Genomic DNA, 18,115 nt, shown 5'->3' on the forward strand with positions numbered 1-18,115 from the left:
TCCATGTATTATAAATACACATGTGACTATGTATGCATACAGTTACATAACATGATGTGAGCCTGCACACAAACACATACATATACATAGAGATGCAAATATTCAGCCATAGCGTCCTGTAACAAGGACGACTAGCAATATCATTCCATTTCACAGGGAGCTCAGAAGAAGGCAGATTGTTCAGATACACCCCAAGTACCCTAGTCAGGATGAGATCAGAAGCGTGGAGTGTCTATAAATAGGATATTTGAATGTTCTTCCTGCTGTTCAAACCTCATGAGGGCTGTGTGAGCCATAGCATTCCCTGGCCTGAGGTTTGGGTCAATGCTTAGATTTTATCCAACCTTTTAAAGTTTTCTGTGGACTTTACACTAACTATGGCAGATCCCACTTCTAAAGTCAGCATTTGAATGCTAATGGATTAGGACCACTGGGTTCAGGCAGGCAGGTGTGACTGCTTTAGACAGCTATACCAAGAACCCCACACTACTGACATCCTCTTCTTCTCTTCATCCTGCAGGCATACAACATCTTCAGCGATGGGCTCCTGGAGTATTCTGGCCTGGGTCGACAGTTTCTCTTCAGGCGCTTGGCCCCCTTCACCCTCTACACTCTGACCCTGGAGGCCTGCACAGCAGCAGGCTGTGCTCACTCAGTGCCCCAGCCTCTCTGGACAGAGGAAGCCCCTCCAGATTCTCAGTTGGCTCCTACCATCCAGGCTGTGGAGTCCACCAGTGTAAGGCTAAACTGGTCTCAGCCAGCTAACCCGAATGGGAAGATAATTCGTTATGAGGTGGTTCGAAGCTCCTTGGAAAGAGAGGATTGGGGGAATGGGACAACTCAGGTGAATGGGAACATTGTTTTCACGGAACACAACACAGGAAGGGACTCTTGGGTGTATAATGACACAGGTCTACAGCCATGGAGGCGATATGCTTATAGAATCTGCACTTGGAATTCTGCAGGGCACACCTGTAGCTCTTGGACTGGGGTAAGGTCATTGCAAGCACCCCCAGAGGGCCTTTCCCCACCTGAAATATCCTATGTGTCTATGAATCCCCCCAAACTGCTGATTTCCTGGATCCCACCCCAACACTCGAACGGCATTATCCAGTCCTACAGACTTCAAAGGAATGGAGTGTCCCATCCTCTCAGTTTCAACGCCAGCACCTTCAACTACACCGACAGCCAGCTGCTTCCCTTTTCAACGTACAGTTATGCAGTTCTCGCCTGCACCAGTGGTGGCTGCCATACCAGCAGAACCAACGCCATCACCACTCCTGAAGCACCTCCATCAGGAGTCAGCCCTCCAGTTCTTTGGGCCATCGGTGCTAGCCAGATAAACGTGTCTTGGTCCCCGCCATCAATGCAAAATGGAAAGATTGCTAAGTATTTGCTTAGATGTAACGGTCAGGAGTACATGGCTGGGCAGGGCCTGTCCTTTCTGGTTTCCAACCTGCAGCCTTTTACTCAATACAGTATCTCCCTCGTAGCCTGTACAAATGGAGGATGCACTGCTAGTCAGACTGTATCTACTCGGACAATGGAGGCCCCACCAGAGAACATGGACCCCCCAATACTGCAAGTCACAGGCTCAGAATCAATAGAAATTACATGGAAACCTCCAAGAAAGCCACACGGCCAGATCAGAAGTTACGAGCTTCGGAGAGATGGAGCCATTGTGTATACAGGGCTGGAAACTCGCTACCATGATTTTACCCTTACCCCAGGTGTAGAATATGGCTACTCGGTGACTGCCACCAACAGTCAGGGACGTGCCTTGAGCCCGCTTGTCAAGGATCAAACCAGTCCCTCAGCCCCCTCAGGCTTAGAGCCTCCAAAGCTACATCCCGGGGATGCTCTTGAAATCTTAGTGGATTGGGATGCTCCAGTGAGGACAAACGGTGAGATCATCAATTACACCCTCTTCATCCGTGAGCTGTTTGAAAAGGAAATCCGAACGATGTGCATTAATACAACACACAGTTCTTTTGATACACGGTCACTCACAGTAAAGCACCTGAAGCCATTTCACAGGTAAGGAGACAAGCTGGGCTTTCTGGAAGCAAGTCATTGTCCTTTGTGTCGTGCTCTGTCCATGCCAGCGAGGCTCCCAGGGCAAGATGCATATGCCAGCTCCTGAGCATCAGCATCGACAGTAGACAGGTCCCATTCTCATTTAACCACAGCAGGCGTTCACAGTCTCTGAAGAACAGAACTATTACACATGCCAGTCTGATGCCAGTTTCCCAGGAATTTGGGGAGTTTGTCACCTAGAGGAGGTCATGAAGAGATGGGGCCGACCCCCTGATCTGAGTTGCAGGCCCTGAACAGTCGTCATAAAGCTGCAAGGAGGGCTGGAGAGATGGTTCAGTCGGCGAAGTGCTTGCCACCCCAGCAGGGGGACCTGGGCCAGATCCCTAGCGCACACACACACACACACAGATGGGCTTGTTCCTGTAACCTCACATCTGGTAGGGCACATGAGGGGTGGAGGCAAACCCCTCAGGTAACCAAACCAGCTAGACAGACTAGTTGAGTCAGTGAGCTCCAGATTCAAAAGAGACCGTTTTCCAAAGGAAAAAAAAAGTGTGGAAAGTGACTGAGCACCTTGGGCCACCCTCTAGTTTCCAAACACACACACACACACACACACACACACATACACACACACACACACACACACACACACACACACACACACACACACACACACACACACATTCATACAGACAACTAAAATCTATCAGCCAGAAGTATACTGGCCCAGCATCTGTCTAGAGGCTAGCTCTCCTTCATTCAAATCTAACACCTCTTCCTGGGATAACGGAGGCTTTGGGTTCTGTGTCCGCCACAGGCTGCAGAGCTCCCTCTGTTTTGAACTCCTGACTGGCCAGATGGTATCACTTTGCTTATATGTGCCATCCTAGATTCTGCCTGGCTTCTATGACCTACATGGAGGTGCTCTACACCAACACTCTTCCGGTAGCTTCCGAACTTCTGAGCACTTTCCCTCATCCCATTTCAGGTACCTGACATCCTCCAGAGAAAGTAATAAAAGACATTTTGTGGGTGAAATTTAGTAAAATGAATAGAAACACTTATTTAAAATAAAAAATTGAAGTCTGCCCAAGTGTTGATGTCCAGCCACCGCAGGTAAAATTCGACTATAATTATGATGTCCCTGTGTGCAGATTAGACAGGGCTACGATTATCTCTGGTGTATCGCGCTGTTAGAATGAAGCATTCATGGTCTTATGCATCTACTCAGGACAATTATTTAGAATCATATTAAATATTAAACAGTAATTAAAAGCTCTTCAGGTATTCTCCACAGCTAATCTACATGCTATGTGAGTTGGCTTTTATCTCCCACTACTGAGGACATTTTAAAAGCCTATGTTGGGGTGGAGCTCTGCATTTTGTCAGGGCTTCCTCTTTACATGACCAGAACACAAGTATTAAAATCATACCCATCCTGCCCTGCTCTGAGCCATGATATCTCAAAGGATTTCTGGAGAAAATGGCTTCCCAGATGTCAAAGTAACACTCTTTCTAGAGAAGGAGAAAAAAAATTGATGCGGCAGTCCTAGCAAGGACTAGCAAGGACACTTAAGGATGCATGGAGAGGCAGCATCCTATCTAACAGCTAAACCTTGACACTGGTGAAATATATCAGAGTATCAAAGCTATATCATTTGATTCCTTGTCCATTTTGTCTTTGTGGGTTTCAAATCATATTGATACTTACTAGACACAATGAAAATTAGTGTATTCATCTTTGAGCACCCCCCAGCTGGTCAGTAGGAAGCAGTGTGGGAATCTTTGAGAACCAGAAAGAGAGTGTGGCTCAGGACTTTGTTTGTTTTTGTTGTTGTTTTAAGAAAGGGTCTCATGTAGCCCACTATGGACTAGAACTCACTACATCATCAAGGATGATCATGGGCTCCTGATCCTCGTGCCTCTACTTTCCAAGTGCTAGAATTACAGGCTTGTGCCACCACATCCAGCTTGGTTTGTTTGTTTAAGACAGGTCTTGTGCAGCCTGGGCTGGCCTTGAGTTTCTGGGCTCCTTTCCCCCACCTCCTCGGTGCAGGGATTACAGGCATACAAAACTGCTCAGATAAAGCGGTGCTAGGGATTGAATCTAGGCCTTCTTCATCCATTCTAGATAAGCATTCTACCAATCGAGTTGCATCCCTCACTTGACCTAGGACTTTACAACTAGCCACAGAAAATCCAGAAAAATTGTTCCTACATGGGAAGTCAAAACCAACAACATTGCTTATCAGTCTGACCCACCATACGCACTGGTGGATCTGCTCACTGATCAACTGGCAAATGCCAGCCTAGAGACGTGTAAGAGAGGGGAGAGAGGGAAGAAATGGAAAAAGTCTGCTTTGGTTACATTTCCTGTTGCTGTGATAAAACACCCCGACAAAAGCAACTTAAGGGGGGAGGGCTTTTGTGGGTTCACAGATGAGTCCATCATGGTGAGGAGTCATGAGCAGGAGCCAAGGGCAGTTGGTCACATGGTATCCAAAGTGAAGTTGCAGGGTGAGGTGAGTGTCCAAGCTTAACTCACTTTCTCACATTTGCTGACTCTAGGCCCCCCAAGCCCAGGAAGTGGCATTGCCTGCTCTTGTTCCTGGATGGGTCTTCCCACTCCAGTTAATGCAGTCAACATGATCCCGCATAGGAATGCCCAGAGGCTAATTATTCCTCGCAGGTGTGCCCAGAGGCTCTTCACTTAGGTGTTTCCAGATCCTGTCAGGCTGACAGTTCATGCTAACATTCACAAAGTCACAAAGGAAATGAAAAGCATAATTAAGAAGGCAAAAATGCAAAACGGAAAGCTATGGAGAGCAGCAAGCAGGGACAAGAGGAGAGGAAGCAGTGAAGAGCAAGACACAGCTAGACCCCAGAGGAGGAAGCAGGGTAACCATGTGTGTGAGGGACAGGTTGGGCCAGGGAGTCAATGGGGCATGGGAAGAGAGCAGCAAGTCCTCCTGGCAGCCAGAGGCACTCAGCACTAACCATGGGGCCTTTGAGCTGGCAAAGTTTCGGCCATGGAAATAGGCCCTTCCAAACGGCAGATAACCAGCTATGAGACAAAACATAATTGATTAGTAGAGCTTGACTAGGTAGGGATAAGGTGTCTCTGTGATGGATAATCTAGTGTGTAGGGGAGTTAACTTTGCCCCCCAGAGGTCTTCGTGTGAGCTAAGGGAACCTGTTTCAAGATGTCAGCAATCAGGTGAGAAGATTCATTACCACAGAGACCGTAACTCAGTGATGCCCCTTCATAATCTAGAGGCATTCCCAGGGAGTAGCGTGGCTCTGCCTACACAGATAGAAGGAGTCTGGGTCACATGCAAAGCTGTGTTCTTCACTGCTGTGTTAAGTACCTTTTCATAATACCAGAATTTTCTTGCTGAAGAGGAGACCTGGAGTTTCTTTACTCCATACATTCCTCTTTAGGCAAGAACTTACCATTAACCAAACAGATGAAGGTCTTTCTTTGAGTTTGCAAATTGGAAGATTGAAACTGCTCAAAACTTTCCATAAAAACAAAACTTCATCATTATTTAAAAGCTAGCTGTTCATAAATATAAACTCCTTTTCTTTCTCTTCTGAAAACATGTGGTCTTTTAAAAATGTGTTCCAGAGATGTAAGAATCATCTGTGAGTCTACCTTGTTTCCTATAGGTATGAAATTCGTGTCCAAGCCTGCAATGCCCTGGGATGTGCCTCCAGCGACTGGGCATTGACCCAGACCACAGAGGTACCACCTCTGATGCAACCAGCCCCACATCTGGAGGTGCAGACAGCTGCAGGGGGATTCCAGCCCATAATAGCTGTGTGGTGGGCAGAACCACTTGAGCCAAATGGAAAAATCATATACTTTGAATTGTACAGAAGACAAATAGCAACTCAACCTGAGAAGTCCAGCCCATTGTTAACCTACAATGGAAGCTTAAGCTCATTTACGGATTCAGAGCTGTTACCTTTTACAGAGTATGGATATCAGGTAAGAACTCTGTATGTCTTATAAAACTCAAGCTGAGATGGTGAGCACCCACCAGAGGTTCCTTCTACACTGTTCCTTGCAATTCCAAAAGCCACTTAGTGAAATGTAGTTTTACAGAGGGCTGTAATATCCTTTCAATTTTTCTAAGCAGTCAATGAGGGAGAAAAGACCATTCATATACACTCTTCATTTCTTGGTCCACATGCTTGGCTTTTCTATGGGCTTCAGATGGATCCTTTATTATGATATGGTTTCTACTGTTAGGCTTCCTTCCACCTGTGTTGCCTTGGTTATAAGTATTCCTTAAGCCATCCTTAGTAAAATAACTCACATGTTGTAACAAAGCAAAATGAACCACAGTGGTAGACATCACCAGTCACCGTGCTCAAGGGAAAGATGAGATGTGGAGAGGAAGCAAAAGGCTGTACCTAATCTGCCTTTGGAAATCAAGAAAATTTAAAGACCAATCCATCTATCAATTAGTGCTATTAAAATACTTCACATATCTCTTAAAAGACTAGGAATTAAGAATGGCATTCAGAAACTATTTTGAAATCTGTGAGGCTTTATGTGAGGCTTTGTTTTGCCCTTGGGTCTGCATACACTATTCCTGCAGCAGCCATGCCATTTCCTAAGGAGGATGGATGTGCTATCACACTGTCTTCTAGACAAGCAATGCACACAGGGTTCCACTCACCCGCACACTCACCGGGGGCTTGACTTTACCCATCTCGGAATTTTGAGAGACCAAGGTTAGAAGTCTTGATAGAATTACCCCACAGCTCACATTCAAAGTCTCTTTTCCACTCCATTTCCAAGCACCGCCCTTCCACGGTCCCTTGAGTTTCACAGGCACCCATTGTGTCTCTTCTACTTAAGCCAGACTTGGTTTCTCAAGCTTGCAGTTCAAAGAAGCTTGCTAATGGATAACCCCTGAAGGTCAAGCAAATACCAAGAAAATCTTCAGAATAAAAAAAAAAAAGATTAAACCCAAAAAGCTTATGAAGAGGGCTGTAGCTCATTGCTAGAGTGCCTGCCTAGCAGACAAGACTCCTCAGGTTCTGTCCCTGGCACTGTGGGAATACAGCATGAGAGCGTATGCTTGCAATCCCAGCACTCCAGAGGTTGAGGCAGGAGAATAAAAACCAGAAATAACAATAAAATTACCAGGAATGTGACAGACACGAAGAAGTGTGATGATTTGATTAGAGATAATGTTTTATACATGAAAAGAATATCTCAGGACAACATTGTATTTTCACCAATTGCCTGAGGAAGTTAGTATTGAAAATGTAAATCAGCTCTTGAATTGAGGATATATACAAACATAAATCCAAATTTATTGTTTGTAATTACAAATCTAAAAACTCTCTTAAAAGCAAGAGTGTTCTCTTGGTTAGATGCCAACTGTTTGGTTGCAAGACCTAATCAAAATAGATGGGAGGCTATTTATAGTATTTATTGACTTTTCCTACTTACATATGTATCCACCGAAATATTGTTTTATGATAAGATAGCTACTCAGATAATGCTGGAGCAATTATAAAGTGAACAGGAGATATACTTTGTTACCTTCTGCCGGGCAGTGGTGGTACACGCCTTTAATCCCAGCAGGTGGAGGCAGGTGGATCTCTGTGAGTTCTAGGCCAGCCTGGTCTACAGAGCAAGTTCCACGACAGCCAGGGCTACACAGAGAAACCTTGTCCTAAAAAAATCAAAACAAAACAAAAATAGCAAACTCTGTTACCTTCTTATTTTTAAATGTGTGTGTGTGTGTGTGTGTGTGTGTGTGTGTGTGTGTGTGTGTGTGTGCTACCTATGGAGGCTAATAGAGGGCACTTGATCTGCTTGAGCTAAAGTTACAGGCGCTTGTGTGTACTAGGAACCAAGCTCAGGTCTGTTGCAAATGCAGCAATCACTCTTAACTGCTGAGTCTCCTCTGAAGCCCCTCAAAATAATCTGGAGGCACAGCAAACTGGAAGGTTGAGAATAGGATTGTGGCTTGTGTCAGTAAAGAACAATTACCTCCTTGCCGCTCTCAGAATCAGAACACTGTTAGAAAGGGCTGGGTCCTGCATGGCCCTCCTGTAGCTAGAGTTTTCCTGCCTGGCCCACAGTCAGGACAAATCTCTCTCACCTGCCAGTCCCACAGCCACTCAAACCCGACCAAGTAAACACAGAGACTTATATTGGTTAACGTTGGGCGCCAAATGTAGATATAACCAACCGTCTTATTAAATAAGAAACACAGAGCCGATTCAGAGAAGAAAGCCAAGAGGTCAGAGCTAAGAGCCTCACCCTTCCTGATTCAGCGATCCTCTTCAGCCAAGAGAGCTCTCTGAAAGGGACCTACTTCCTGTGTGTATGTCTTTATATAGTCTAGCTGTTCTGCCTTCTCATTGGCTGTAAACCCAAACACGTGACTGCCTCGTCACTGCCTGTATGTACCGCCCTCCAGGTCCTTAAAGGCGTGCGCCACCGCCACCACGCACTTGCTATGGCTCTAATAGCTCTGACCCCCAGGCAACTTTATTTATTAACATACAATTAAAATCACATTTCAGTACAAGTAAAATACCACCACACCCTCCCTTTGTTCTTTTCTCATTAGCTTCGTGAGAAAGTGTGCAGTTGTCAAAGATCCCCCGGTTCTCAATTGGGGTCTTGAGTAGATGGAACTGGCATGGGCTCTTTGGATAGCAGTAAACACTGAGATATGACTATAAACTACTGATTACAGCTCCCTTGGCCTGGGCTGTGTCACTGGGGTAAAGCAGGACCACTTATCTGTAGAAGTCTTGGCTCCATTTTAAGGCATTTACATTTGAGGCCTGTGTTGTGTCTCTAGTTAGTTTTCTCATCAGGAGTGAAGGATGGCCAAGGAACCCACATCAGAGGCTGAAGTGAGTCAAAGACCTCATAGGGTGCTGTTGCTACTCCTGTTGGCTTTGAGTCAGTCTTCTCTGATACTCACTTCTTCTAAGTTGTTGACATTGCAAGCGTGAGTTATCACATGTGACTTACTCTAGTTTGTTTTTGAGACAGGGTCTCACTGTAGCCCTGTGTGGCCTGGAACTCAAATGTGGACCCTGCTGGCCTTGAACTCATGGACAGCCATCTTCCTCTTCAAATGTTGGCATTCAAGTCAAGCACCACAATGGGTATTCATCCTACTCTTCTTAAAGAAGAGCCCTACACTTTACCTATGGAGGTAGAAATTAGGTCAGCATTTCCTGGGGAAGTTCCTGTCTCCATCAAACAGTGTGTTTTCCTTGTAACCCCTTTTTTATTTCCATCATTGTAGCCTTGTTTTGGTGTGTTTCTCTCACTCTTTGGAGGCTAAGAGAAAATAAGGAGGTTAAGTGGAAAATAAGACTTTTCGTGTTGAGGAAAGTTGAGTCATTTCCATTTCAACACAGCACCTGGGGGTCTGAGATTCTGAAGGACCAAACACTGAAAGATAAATTGTAAAAAAAGAAAAGCACATATGATATAAAATCTGAATGGAGCCGGGCGGTGGTGGCGCACGCCTTTAATCCCAGCACTCGGGAGGCAGAGGCAGGTGGATCTCTGTGAGTTCGAGGCCAGCCTGGGCTACCAAGTGAGTCCCAGGAAAGGCGCAAGGCGCAAAGCTACACAGAAAAACCCTGTCTTGAAAAATCAAAAAAAAAATCTGAATGGAGGGCGTTAGGAAACACCTGTTTGTCTTTCACAAGGATGGGTAGGTGGTTTTGTGGAACAATTCATGCAGAGTCCTAGTGCATCCAATGGTCCATGTGAGTGTCTGTTAGAATCTGAGTCTTAACCCCATACCTGTGTTTTCATGCCTCTGTGCTGAATGAAATCCTTTTAGGAAAAGACTGTTCTTTAAACAGATATCACATGGCTGTTATACAGAGCCATGGGATATCTACACACTCAATTGGCATTTTCTCCTACAATACCACTTTCTACTTTGAACCCTTCCCAACTGGACTGTGTTTAGCTATACTCTTTACACCTCAAACTTCTGTCAGAAACTTCTTGATGAATGAACAAGCACGTTAGGACAGTGGTCTTCCCACAGGCCTCAGGAAGAACTTGGTGAGCCTCCCTCCTGAGCTCTCTCAGGGTTTTGCAGAGTTGAGGGTGGAACCCAGGGCTGTGCACATGCAAGCCGAGCAAGGCTTCCACCACTGAGCTCTGCCCCCAGCCCTGCACTTTAGCTTTTACCTCAGGGAGAGATGTCTGGCTAATGAGCAGCTCCAGGTAATTCTGCATTCAGATTCCTACTCTCGCTTAAGGCAATGACTCACCATGGAGTTGCTGGGGCCTGCCAGGGCTCCCTTTCACTGACTCGTGCTGACAGGGACTTAATTAGCTCTCCTGAAACTTCCCCACATTGACAGATTTTTGCAGTAAGCACCTACACACACTCAGAAGCTCCGAGGGCTTCTGGTGCCTAGTGACTGGGTGACTGAGAAGTTAGTTACAGCTTGGCCTTGCAGGAGATTTGCTGACTCACTGATGTGAAGGTCTGGTCTTGGGGCTAAGGCTTGAGGGAGCCAGGGCATGCTGGAAGCTGCTACTTTCTAATCAACTAACATCGTTCCCCAAAAAGAGGATGAAGGGAAGGTTGTGAAGGAAACACAGAGAGGATCCTTACAGTCCCCACCAAAGGCAGATGGATTAAAACCTCAGTCTGATTCTGTGGGTCCCCACCAAAGCTACCAAAGTGCCGGCGATGAGCTAGAGGAGGAAGGCGAGAGACAGTGGTATCTAGCCTTCTGGATATTTGAGCAATTTAGCTTCTTCATGCCTTCCCTGGTAGTCTTAGTCTGCACTTGTTATACCAGAATGTCTCAGACAATGCTGCTTATACTGGAAATATTTATCGCTCATAGTTCTGGAGATTTGGAAATCCAAGGCCCAGGTGCCCATAGCTTCCATGTCTGATGAGGGACCACTCAGCTTTGTAAAACACCATCTTCTTGTCATATCTCACAATGCAGGTGAAAAGGGAGAGGAAGAGGGCAGGAGGAAGGGTACACAGAGGGAGAGTCCAGTCTCCTCTCAGAAGGGCACCAATCCCATCTGTGAGGGCCCCATCCAGCAGGAACTCATCACTAAGACCTAACTCCAAATACCAATACACTGAGACCAAGACTCAACATGTGGGTTTTCAGGGCCTCATTTAGCACACAGCATCCCATTATAAGTGGTTCTTCTCTCCAGCCCCAAGTTCTAGAAAGGGAAAGCTACAAGGGTACGAAGAAATTCACATCAAGTTTTACCTTTTATTTATATTTATTCATTTATTTATTTATTTTGAGACAGGGCTCTGCTATTGTAGCCCTGGCTGGACTTGAACTCACCAAGATCTGCCTGCCTCTGTCTGCAGAGCGCTGGGATTAAAGGCATGCGCCACCACACCCTGTGTTAATTTTACCTTCTCTTGATAGACCTATGTAATCTACAGCTTGTGAAACTTGACAAGATAAACCCCAACCCAAAGCACTTTCATTTGACAACAGTGTTTAGCTTTAAATTGTGCTGATACAAATGAGACTGTGGGACCATCTTCAGGAAGAAAAGGAACGGTCAGGTATAATTTGTCTCACTTGGCTTGGGTCCTGGCACCCAGAGGAAAGGACAGGCAGACAGACACACAGACAGGAGGCTAGGGTCGGGAAGGGTGTGTGAGCTTCTCAGGCTGTAAACATCCAGGAGGAGGAGGAGGAAGCTGCAGTTGCAGTTTTGTACACACTGATCAATCAGCGCAACACTCACACTTGAAGAGAGCGAGGCCTGGCCTGAGCCTGGCCACTATGAGGAAAGACTTTGCCAATTCCTGTGAGTCCGAGGCCTTGAGTCCTTGACACAGCCACGACATGTCAATAATATATGTTCACTCAAGATTTCACTCACTCAGGGCTTCCTTCACTCATAGCTACTCCTTCCTACTTCCTACTTCTTCCTTCAAAGATACTTCCTACATACTTCATTCACCCTTCCTTCCTACACACTACTCCTCCCCAAAGTGAGCATATGGACCTATCAGCAGTGATGTCTCTTAACATGACCTAACCTATTTACTTATAAATTCATTTTCAAGATTATAAAAACATCATAATATATAAGTATATATAAGTAATAAATCTACTTCACTTGCAAGTTATGAGTCCTTAGTGTCTTGGAGGAAACCCATATCATCAATATGATATCAAGCCTGTGTTACAACCAACAACAGAGGAGCAGGTTGAACTGGACTGCATCCAAGGGAATTGCTCTGCTTGTCTGGGGAGGAGACTAAAGGAATTTCTCAACAGCAAGGGAAGGACTAGACACCAGGCGTTGGCAAGCCAAGGCAGGACTAAGAGCTGTTGTTCTTTCTCTGCTCCGTCCCTCCATCCCTCCGTCCCTCCGTCCCTCAGTCCCTCCGTCCCTCCGTCCCTCAGTCCCTCAGTCCCTCAGTCCCTCCCTTGGTCCCTCTCTCCTTCCCGCCCTAATCTTACCTTGTCCCTACGTAGCTTCACTCAGTACAACACATAGGCTTGCTTTGGGGCTAAATCAGCATAAAAGTGAAGGTGCTCAACATTCCACGCATAGGAATATAACTCAACCAATATAATAATGGTTATTATTATTATCACCCACCATCCTTAATAAGCAAGAAGACTGCCCTTCAGTCTTAAGCCTGTCACAACAGGATTCTAAACTTAGCTGGTTATATCACATGTCTTCCTAAGAACTGAGAAAGTTAAACTCTCTATGTGAGCATGACTCAGCCATGGTCCACTTTCTCCATCAAGGCTGCATGGCATGTGTGGGAAATGCTTTCAGTCTGAGGCAAGAATTGCACAGTCCAGCCCCACACCAAAGACACCTGTGAAGGATGCGGATCCCTGTTTCTTCAACCTCTTACAACCTCTGTTCTCCAAAATAAAGCAGGGTTAGAGTCACAAAATTTGGGCTGGGGAGATGGCTCAGCTGTAAGTGTAAGCACAAAGCCCTGTGTTCAAATCCCAGAACTCATGTTAAAAAGAAAACCTAGGAATAGCCATGAACACTTGTAACCAAAGGACTGAGGAAGCAGAGGCAGAGACAGGTGCATCCTTGGGACTCACTGGTCAGTCAGCCCAGCTCACTGGGGGAGCCCCAGACCACAAAGGCTCAAAAAGAAGGTAGAAGGTGGTTGAAAAAAAACAGCTCTATACCTGTCCACATGTCCACACACACACACACACACACACACACACACACACACACACACACACACACACACACACACACACTCTGCAAACCTTGGGTGACATTTAATTTTGCTTCCTTTCTGTTGTTTGATAATCAAGTGTGTTATGAGAATAGCATTATGTATTAGTAGGATGCCTGGGTCTTGGGCCCATGCTCCACCCTCAGCCTTTCTGTAGAGCCAGATGAAGAGAACTCTGATCTGTATCAGTGAATCTTTAATCAGTAGTAGACTGTACCAATCTCTAATCAAGCACACAAGTGGCCCTGAAGGGGGGCGTGGGGGGCTCCTTCCAGTTCATCATCCTTGTCCTCAACTTCTCTCGTCAGAGAAACAATCAAGTGGTCACTCACACAAGGCTGAGGACCCCACCCCCCACCGCCAAGAGTCTGACTGTACTTCTCTGTGCCGGCTCCTTGCCTTCTGATGCCATCCCCACACCAGACCCCTTTCCTAAGCATTTTCTACACCACATTTAGCAGCAACTTATCAAGCATGTTTTCTGTTTGGCTTTGGACTCGCGTTTAATTAGGTATTAATCTCACTAACGTATTTCTGATCAGCATGGAGGCTTCTGTTTGTTTAGTTTCTCCCACAAGAACTGAGCTCGCCCACCTCATCTCCCACAGCTCAAGGTCTTAAATGATTTATCGATATCGTCTAACTCAGCCTGTCTGTGGTTCTGATACACAGACCCTGAGTGCATGGATGGAACTTGGGCCCCCAAGACATCCCCAGGGATAGGGGACTCAGGGCTGTGGGTCACATCCAATTTGGCTTTCATCACTTCGTTCCCAGGGGAGCCTTTGGCATCCCTCAGGACTCTGTTCTTAAACTACTGTCACTGTCAGGCTTTCACATTGCCTTTGAAACAGTTACACACACACCTGAACACATCTACACACACACCTGAACACAGTTACACACTCACCTGAACACAGCTACACACACACCTGAACACATCTACACACACACCTGAACACAGTTACACACACACCTGAACACAGCTACACACACACCTGAACACAGTTACACACACACCTGAACACAGCTACACACGCACCTGAACACAGTTACACACACACCTGAACACAGCTACACACACACCTGAACACAGCTACACACACACCTGAACACAGTTACACACTCACCTGAACACAGTTACACACACACCTGAACACAGTTACACACACACCTGAACACAGTTACACACTCATCTGAACGCAGCTACATACATACCTGAACATAGTTACACACGCACCTGAACACGGGTAGAGATGGACTTACGTTTCACTCGAGGTGAAACTGACTGAACCTTCTGTAGTTGGGTGTTTGCTGGAAATAACACGTAAAACACCCTAGGGACTTCTTCAGTGGGGTGGACATGGGCAGCTGTCCCTGCCCTCGTGGCTCCTCACTGACAGTCCTGCTTCTGTGGTATGGCCAGGAGAACAAAGACTTCTGGGTGAGTCATTTGCCTCCTTGATGCAATACAATATCAAACCAAAGCAACTTAAGGAAAGGAGTTAATCGGCTCATAGTTCCAAGGAATAAAGCCCATCATGGCGGGGAGGTCATGGCATCAGGAGCAGGGGTGGACTAGTGGCCTTTCATCCACAGACAAGAAGCAGAAGGTGATGAGTGCTGGTACTCAGCCCAGCAGAAGATAGTGAGTGCTGGTACTCAGCCCAGCAGAAGATAGTGGATGCTGGTACTCAGTTCAGCAGAAGATAGTGCTGGTATTCAGCTCAGTAGAAGGTAATGAGTGCTGGTATTCAGCTCAGTAGAAGGTAATGAGTGCTGGTATTCAGCTCAGTAGAAGGTAATGAGTGCTGGTACTCAGCCCAGCAGAAGAGAGTGAGTGCTGGTACTCAGTTCAGCAAAAGGTAGTGAGTGCTGGTACTCAGTTCAGCAGAAGGTGATGAGTGCTGATACTCAGCTCACTTTATCCTTTTTATTCGGTCTAGTCTAGGGCAGCCAGCTCGGGGAACCCCATCTACATTTAGAGCAGATCTTCACACCTCAGTTAACAATGTAGATAGTCCCTTGAAGGGATTATCAGAAATCTGTTTCTTTGTTGGTCCTAACTCCCTTCAAGTTCACAATCAGCATTAATCAGGCTCTTCAAGTCACCTGAAGTTTACCTACCATGTTCATACCACATACCCAGTTACCAAGATTGAGGAAGAGGCTAAAAACCATGGCCTCCACCACAGCTTAAAGTTTGGTTAGTAAGGACTGAGGATGTGCCTCAGTGACAGAACTTCCTTAACTTTCACAAGGTCCTGAGTACACTTCCTGAGGGCACTAGAAGGAAACTGGCTATGGACCAAGAAGCCCTTGTGTAATGTATCTATAAACGTTAAGTCTAAACATAGATATTTAAGAGATCTGAGGTTACCTCACACCCCTGTGCACCAGCAGAAGAGACCTCTGCTTCTTCAGAGCCATCTGTTCACCTCAAGTTCTTATGGCCACACTTGTTCCGCTCCAGACAGACAGCCCTCTGCACACAGAGCATAGCTCCATATAAAAGAGCTGCATGACCAAAACCCATTCCACTGAGAAGTGAGGAGGCACTGCTACCCTGTTCCTTATATCTCATGGGAGAGAGGGAAGGGAGAGAAGGAGGGGAGAGGGGGGAGATGGAGAGATGAGGAAGAGAACAAGGGATGGAGAGCATACCCCATTGCTTGCCCACATGTGGCATTGCCTTCCTTGGTAGGATCCTTCCTGGAGAAGAGGAGCACCCAGCAGGCTTTTGTCTGCTGCTCTCTGATGACTGAAAAGCCATTGTGAAAATCTGAAGACTGCAGTGGATTGTATCAAGCCAGTGTAGTTCCACCAAATTCTAAATAAATGCCCTAGTTAAATGAAGTCATCGAATCCACAGGTGGAAACAAGCATGGTTTTGTTAAATCTGACACCCTCAACTGCAGCCTCTGAAGAGGGGTGGGCCTTCTCCTTCATTGACTTATCTGTCTGTTGAGTACCTGATGGTAAAGATGGCCACAAACACCCAGGAAACTGCCCAGTTCTTTCCTTGACACCTGCAGATGGATCTGTAATAGGAACCAGAAATAAGATTCTGTCTCTGATGGACCCATTGACTTGTTCCAATGTTCCTTTTGCTTATACTTGGTCACTTTTTTGGGAGATTTTAATTGAGAATAAGGCAAATTAGAAAATGCCATCTAATGAACAAATTTCAATATAACAATATTTTGTGTGTGTGTGTGTGTGTGTGTGTGTGTGTGTGTATGTGTGTGTGTGTGTGTGTGGTGTGCATACATGCTGTGCACACACATGAGTGGGATTGCGGGTTGTGCAAGTGTATGTCTGTATACAGAGACCTGAGCAGTATATCACTTGTCTTCCCATGTTGTTCTCCTACTTACTGTCTGAGTTAGGTCTCTCACTGAACCGAAAGCTGACTGCAGATGTCAGAGGGCTAGCCTGAACCAAAAGCTGACTGTAGATGTCAGAGGGCTAGCCTGAACCAAAAGCTGACTATAGATTTCAGAGGGCTAGCCTGAACCAAAAGCTGTCTGTAGATGTCAGAGGGCTAGCCTGAACTGAAAGCTGACTGTAGATGTCACATGGCTAGCAAGCTGTCAAGATCCCCTGATCTCTTCCCCTTAGTGCTGAGGTTATGGGCATAGGCAGCTGTGCCCAGTTTTTTATGTAAGTCCTGGAGGTTTGAACTCAGGTCCTTGTACTTGCACAGAAAACACTCTTATCCACAGAGCCATCTGCCCAGCTCAAGAAGAAAATATATTTTTGAAAGCCAGGCTTTTATGTATTCTCAACCCTCAAAGTTCTGAAGTAAAGGAAAATACAGAAAGAGCTATGGATTAAACTTAGAATGCTATAAGGGTTTTCAAATTTTTATTGTTGCATAACAACTAGTTGGAATCCAGAAGTGAGTCGTGGGTTGCCCTGCAGCCTTGCCGCATCCTCGCCTGTCTTTTCATGATGGTCACTGCTAGTGTCTTGATGTTTGCTGTGTGCTGAGGGAGAAATATGCAAAGAACTTGTCATGCATTAACTCATTTGTCTCATCTCCTCTCTGTTGCTCTCACAAATCCCATGACAAAGCAATTTAGTGGGGAAGTGATTGTTTTGGCTTATAGGTCACATTCTGTCATTGAGGGAAGCCAAGGCGGGAACTCAAGAGGAACATGAAGCAAGAAACCACGGGCACAGCTGAAGGTTGCTCACACAGGCTCGTGTTGGCTAGCTTTCCTGGAATCACTTGCCCAGAGAATGGTGTAGCTCGCAATGGGTTGGGCCCTCCCACATGATTAAAATTTTAGATGGTCCCACAGACGTGTCCACAGACTAATGTGGTCCAGTCAATTCCTCAATCAGGCTCTCCTTTCAAATGACTCTAGGCTGTGTCAAGCTGACAACTAAAGGTACCTAGGACCTTGGAGTAGTCCTGTAAGGTGGGCACTGTTACCTCTTCTGCATTATCAGGAACCAAAGTGACTCAGCCAATTACCCAGTTGAAGAGGGGAGAGGAAGAGCTCAGATCCCGACCCTCTGTAACTTTCTGGCCCCACTTTCACATATTCTTCTGCTGAAGCACGGCTCCTTCATGCCTGGGAGAAGCACAGATGGGCTCCAACGCGGTGTAAAACTTACCGGTTCTATATCTTTAGCAAGTGGCTTGGTTTGCTATACTTTTGTTGTTTGTTATCTAGTATGCTGGTTCATTTTTGTCATTTGACACAAGCAAGCGACTGTCATCTACAAAAGGGAATCTTACTGAGAAAATGTCTCCATCAGACCGGCCCATAGGAAAGTCTACGGGGCATTTTCTTGATTCATGAGAGATGTGGGAGGGCCTA

General features: G+C 46.0%; 1 protein-coding gene across 1 annotated transcript in view; it reads left to right on the forward strand.

The window, feature by feature from the left end:
• The window catches only part of Ush2a (usherin), a 706,426-nt gene that overhangs the window by 648,431 nt on the left and 39,880 nt on the right, over window positions 1-18,115 (forward strand). The window contains exons 62-63 of the mRNA XM_052737975.1: window positions 521-2,037; window positions 5,710-6,031. Coding sequence (XP_052593935.1) covers window positions 521-2,037; window positions 5,710-6,031 — 1,839 coding nt within the window. The remainder of the gene's footprint in view (window positions 1-520; window positions 2,038-5,709; window positions 6,032-18,115) is intronic.

This window comes from Peromyscus californicus, unplaced genomic scaffold, assembly GCF_007827085.1.
Source record: "Peromyscus californicus insignis strain IS unplaced genomic scaffold, ASM782708v3 Scaffold_14__1_contigs__length_90479793_seg_2, whole genome shotgun sequence".
In the NCBI taxonomy this organism is placed as follows: Eukaryota; Metazoa; Chordata; class Mammalia; order Rodentia; family Cricetidae; genus Peromyscus; species Peromyscus californicus.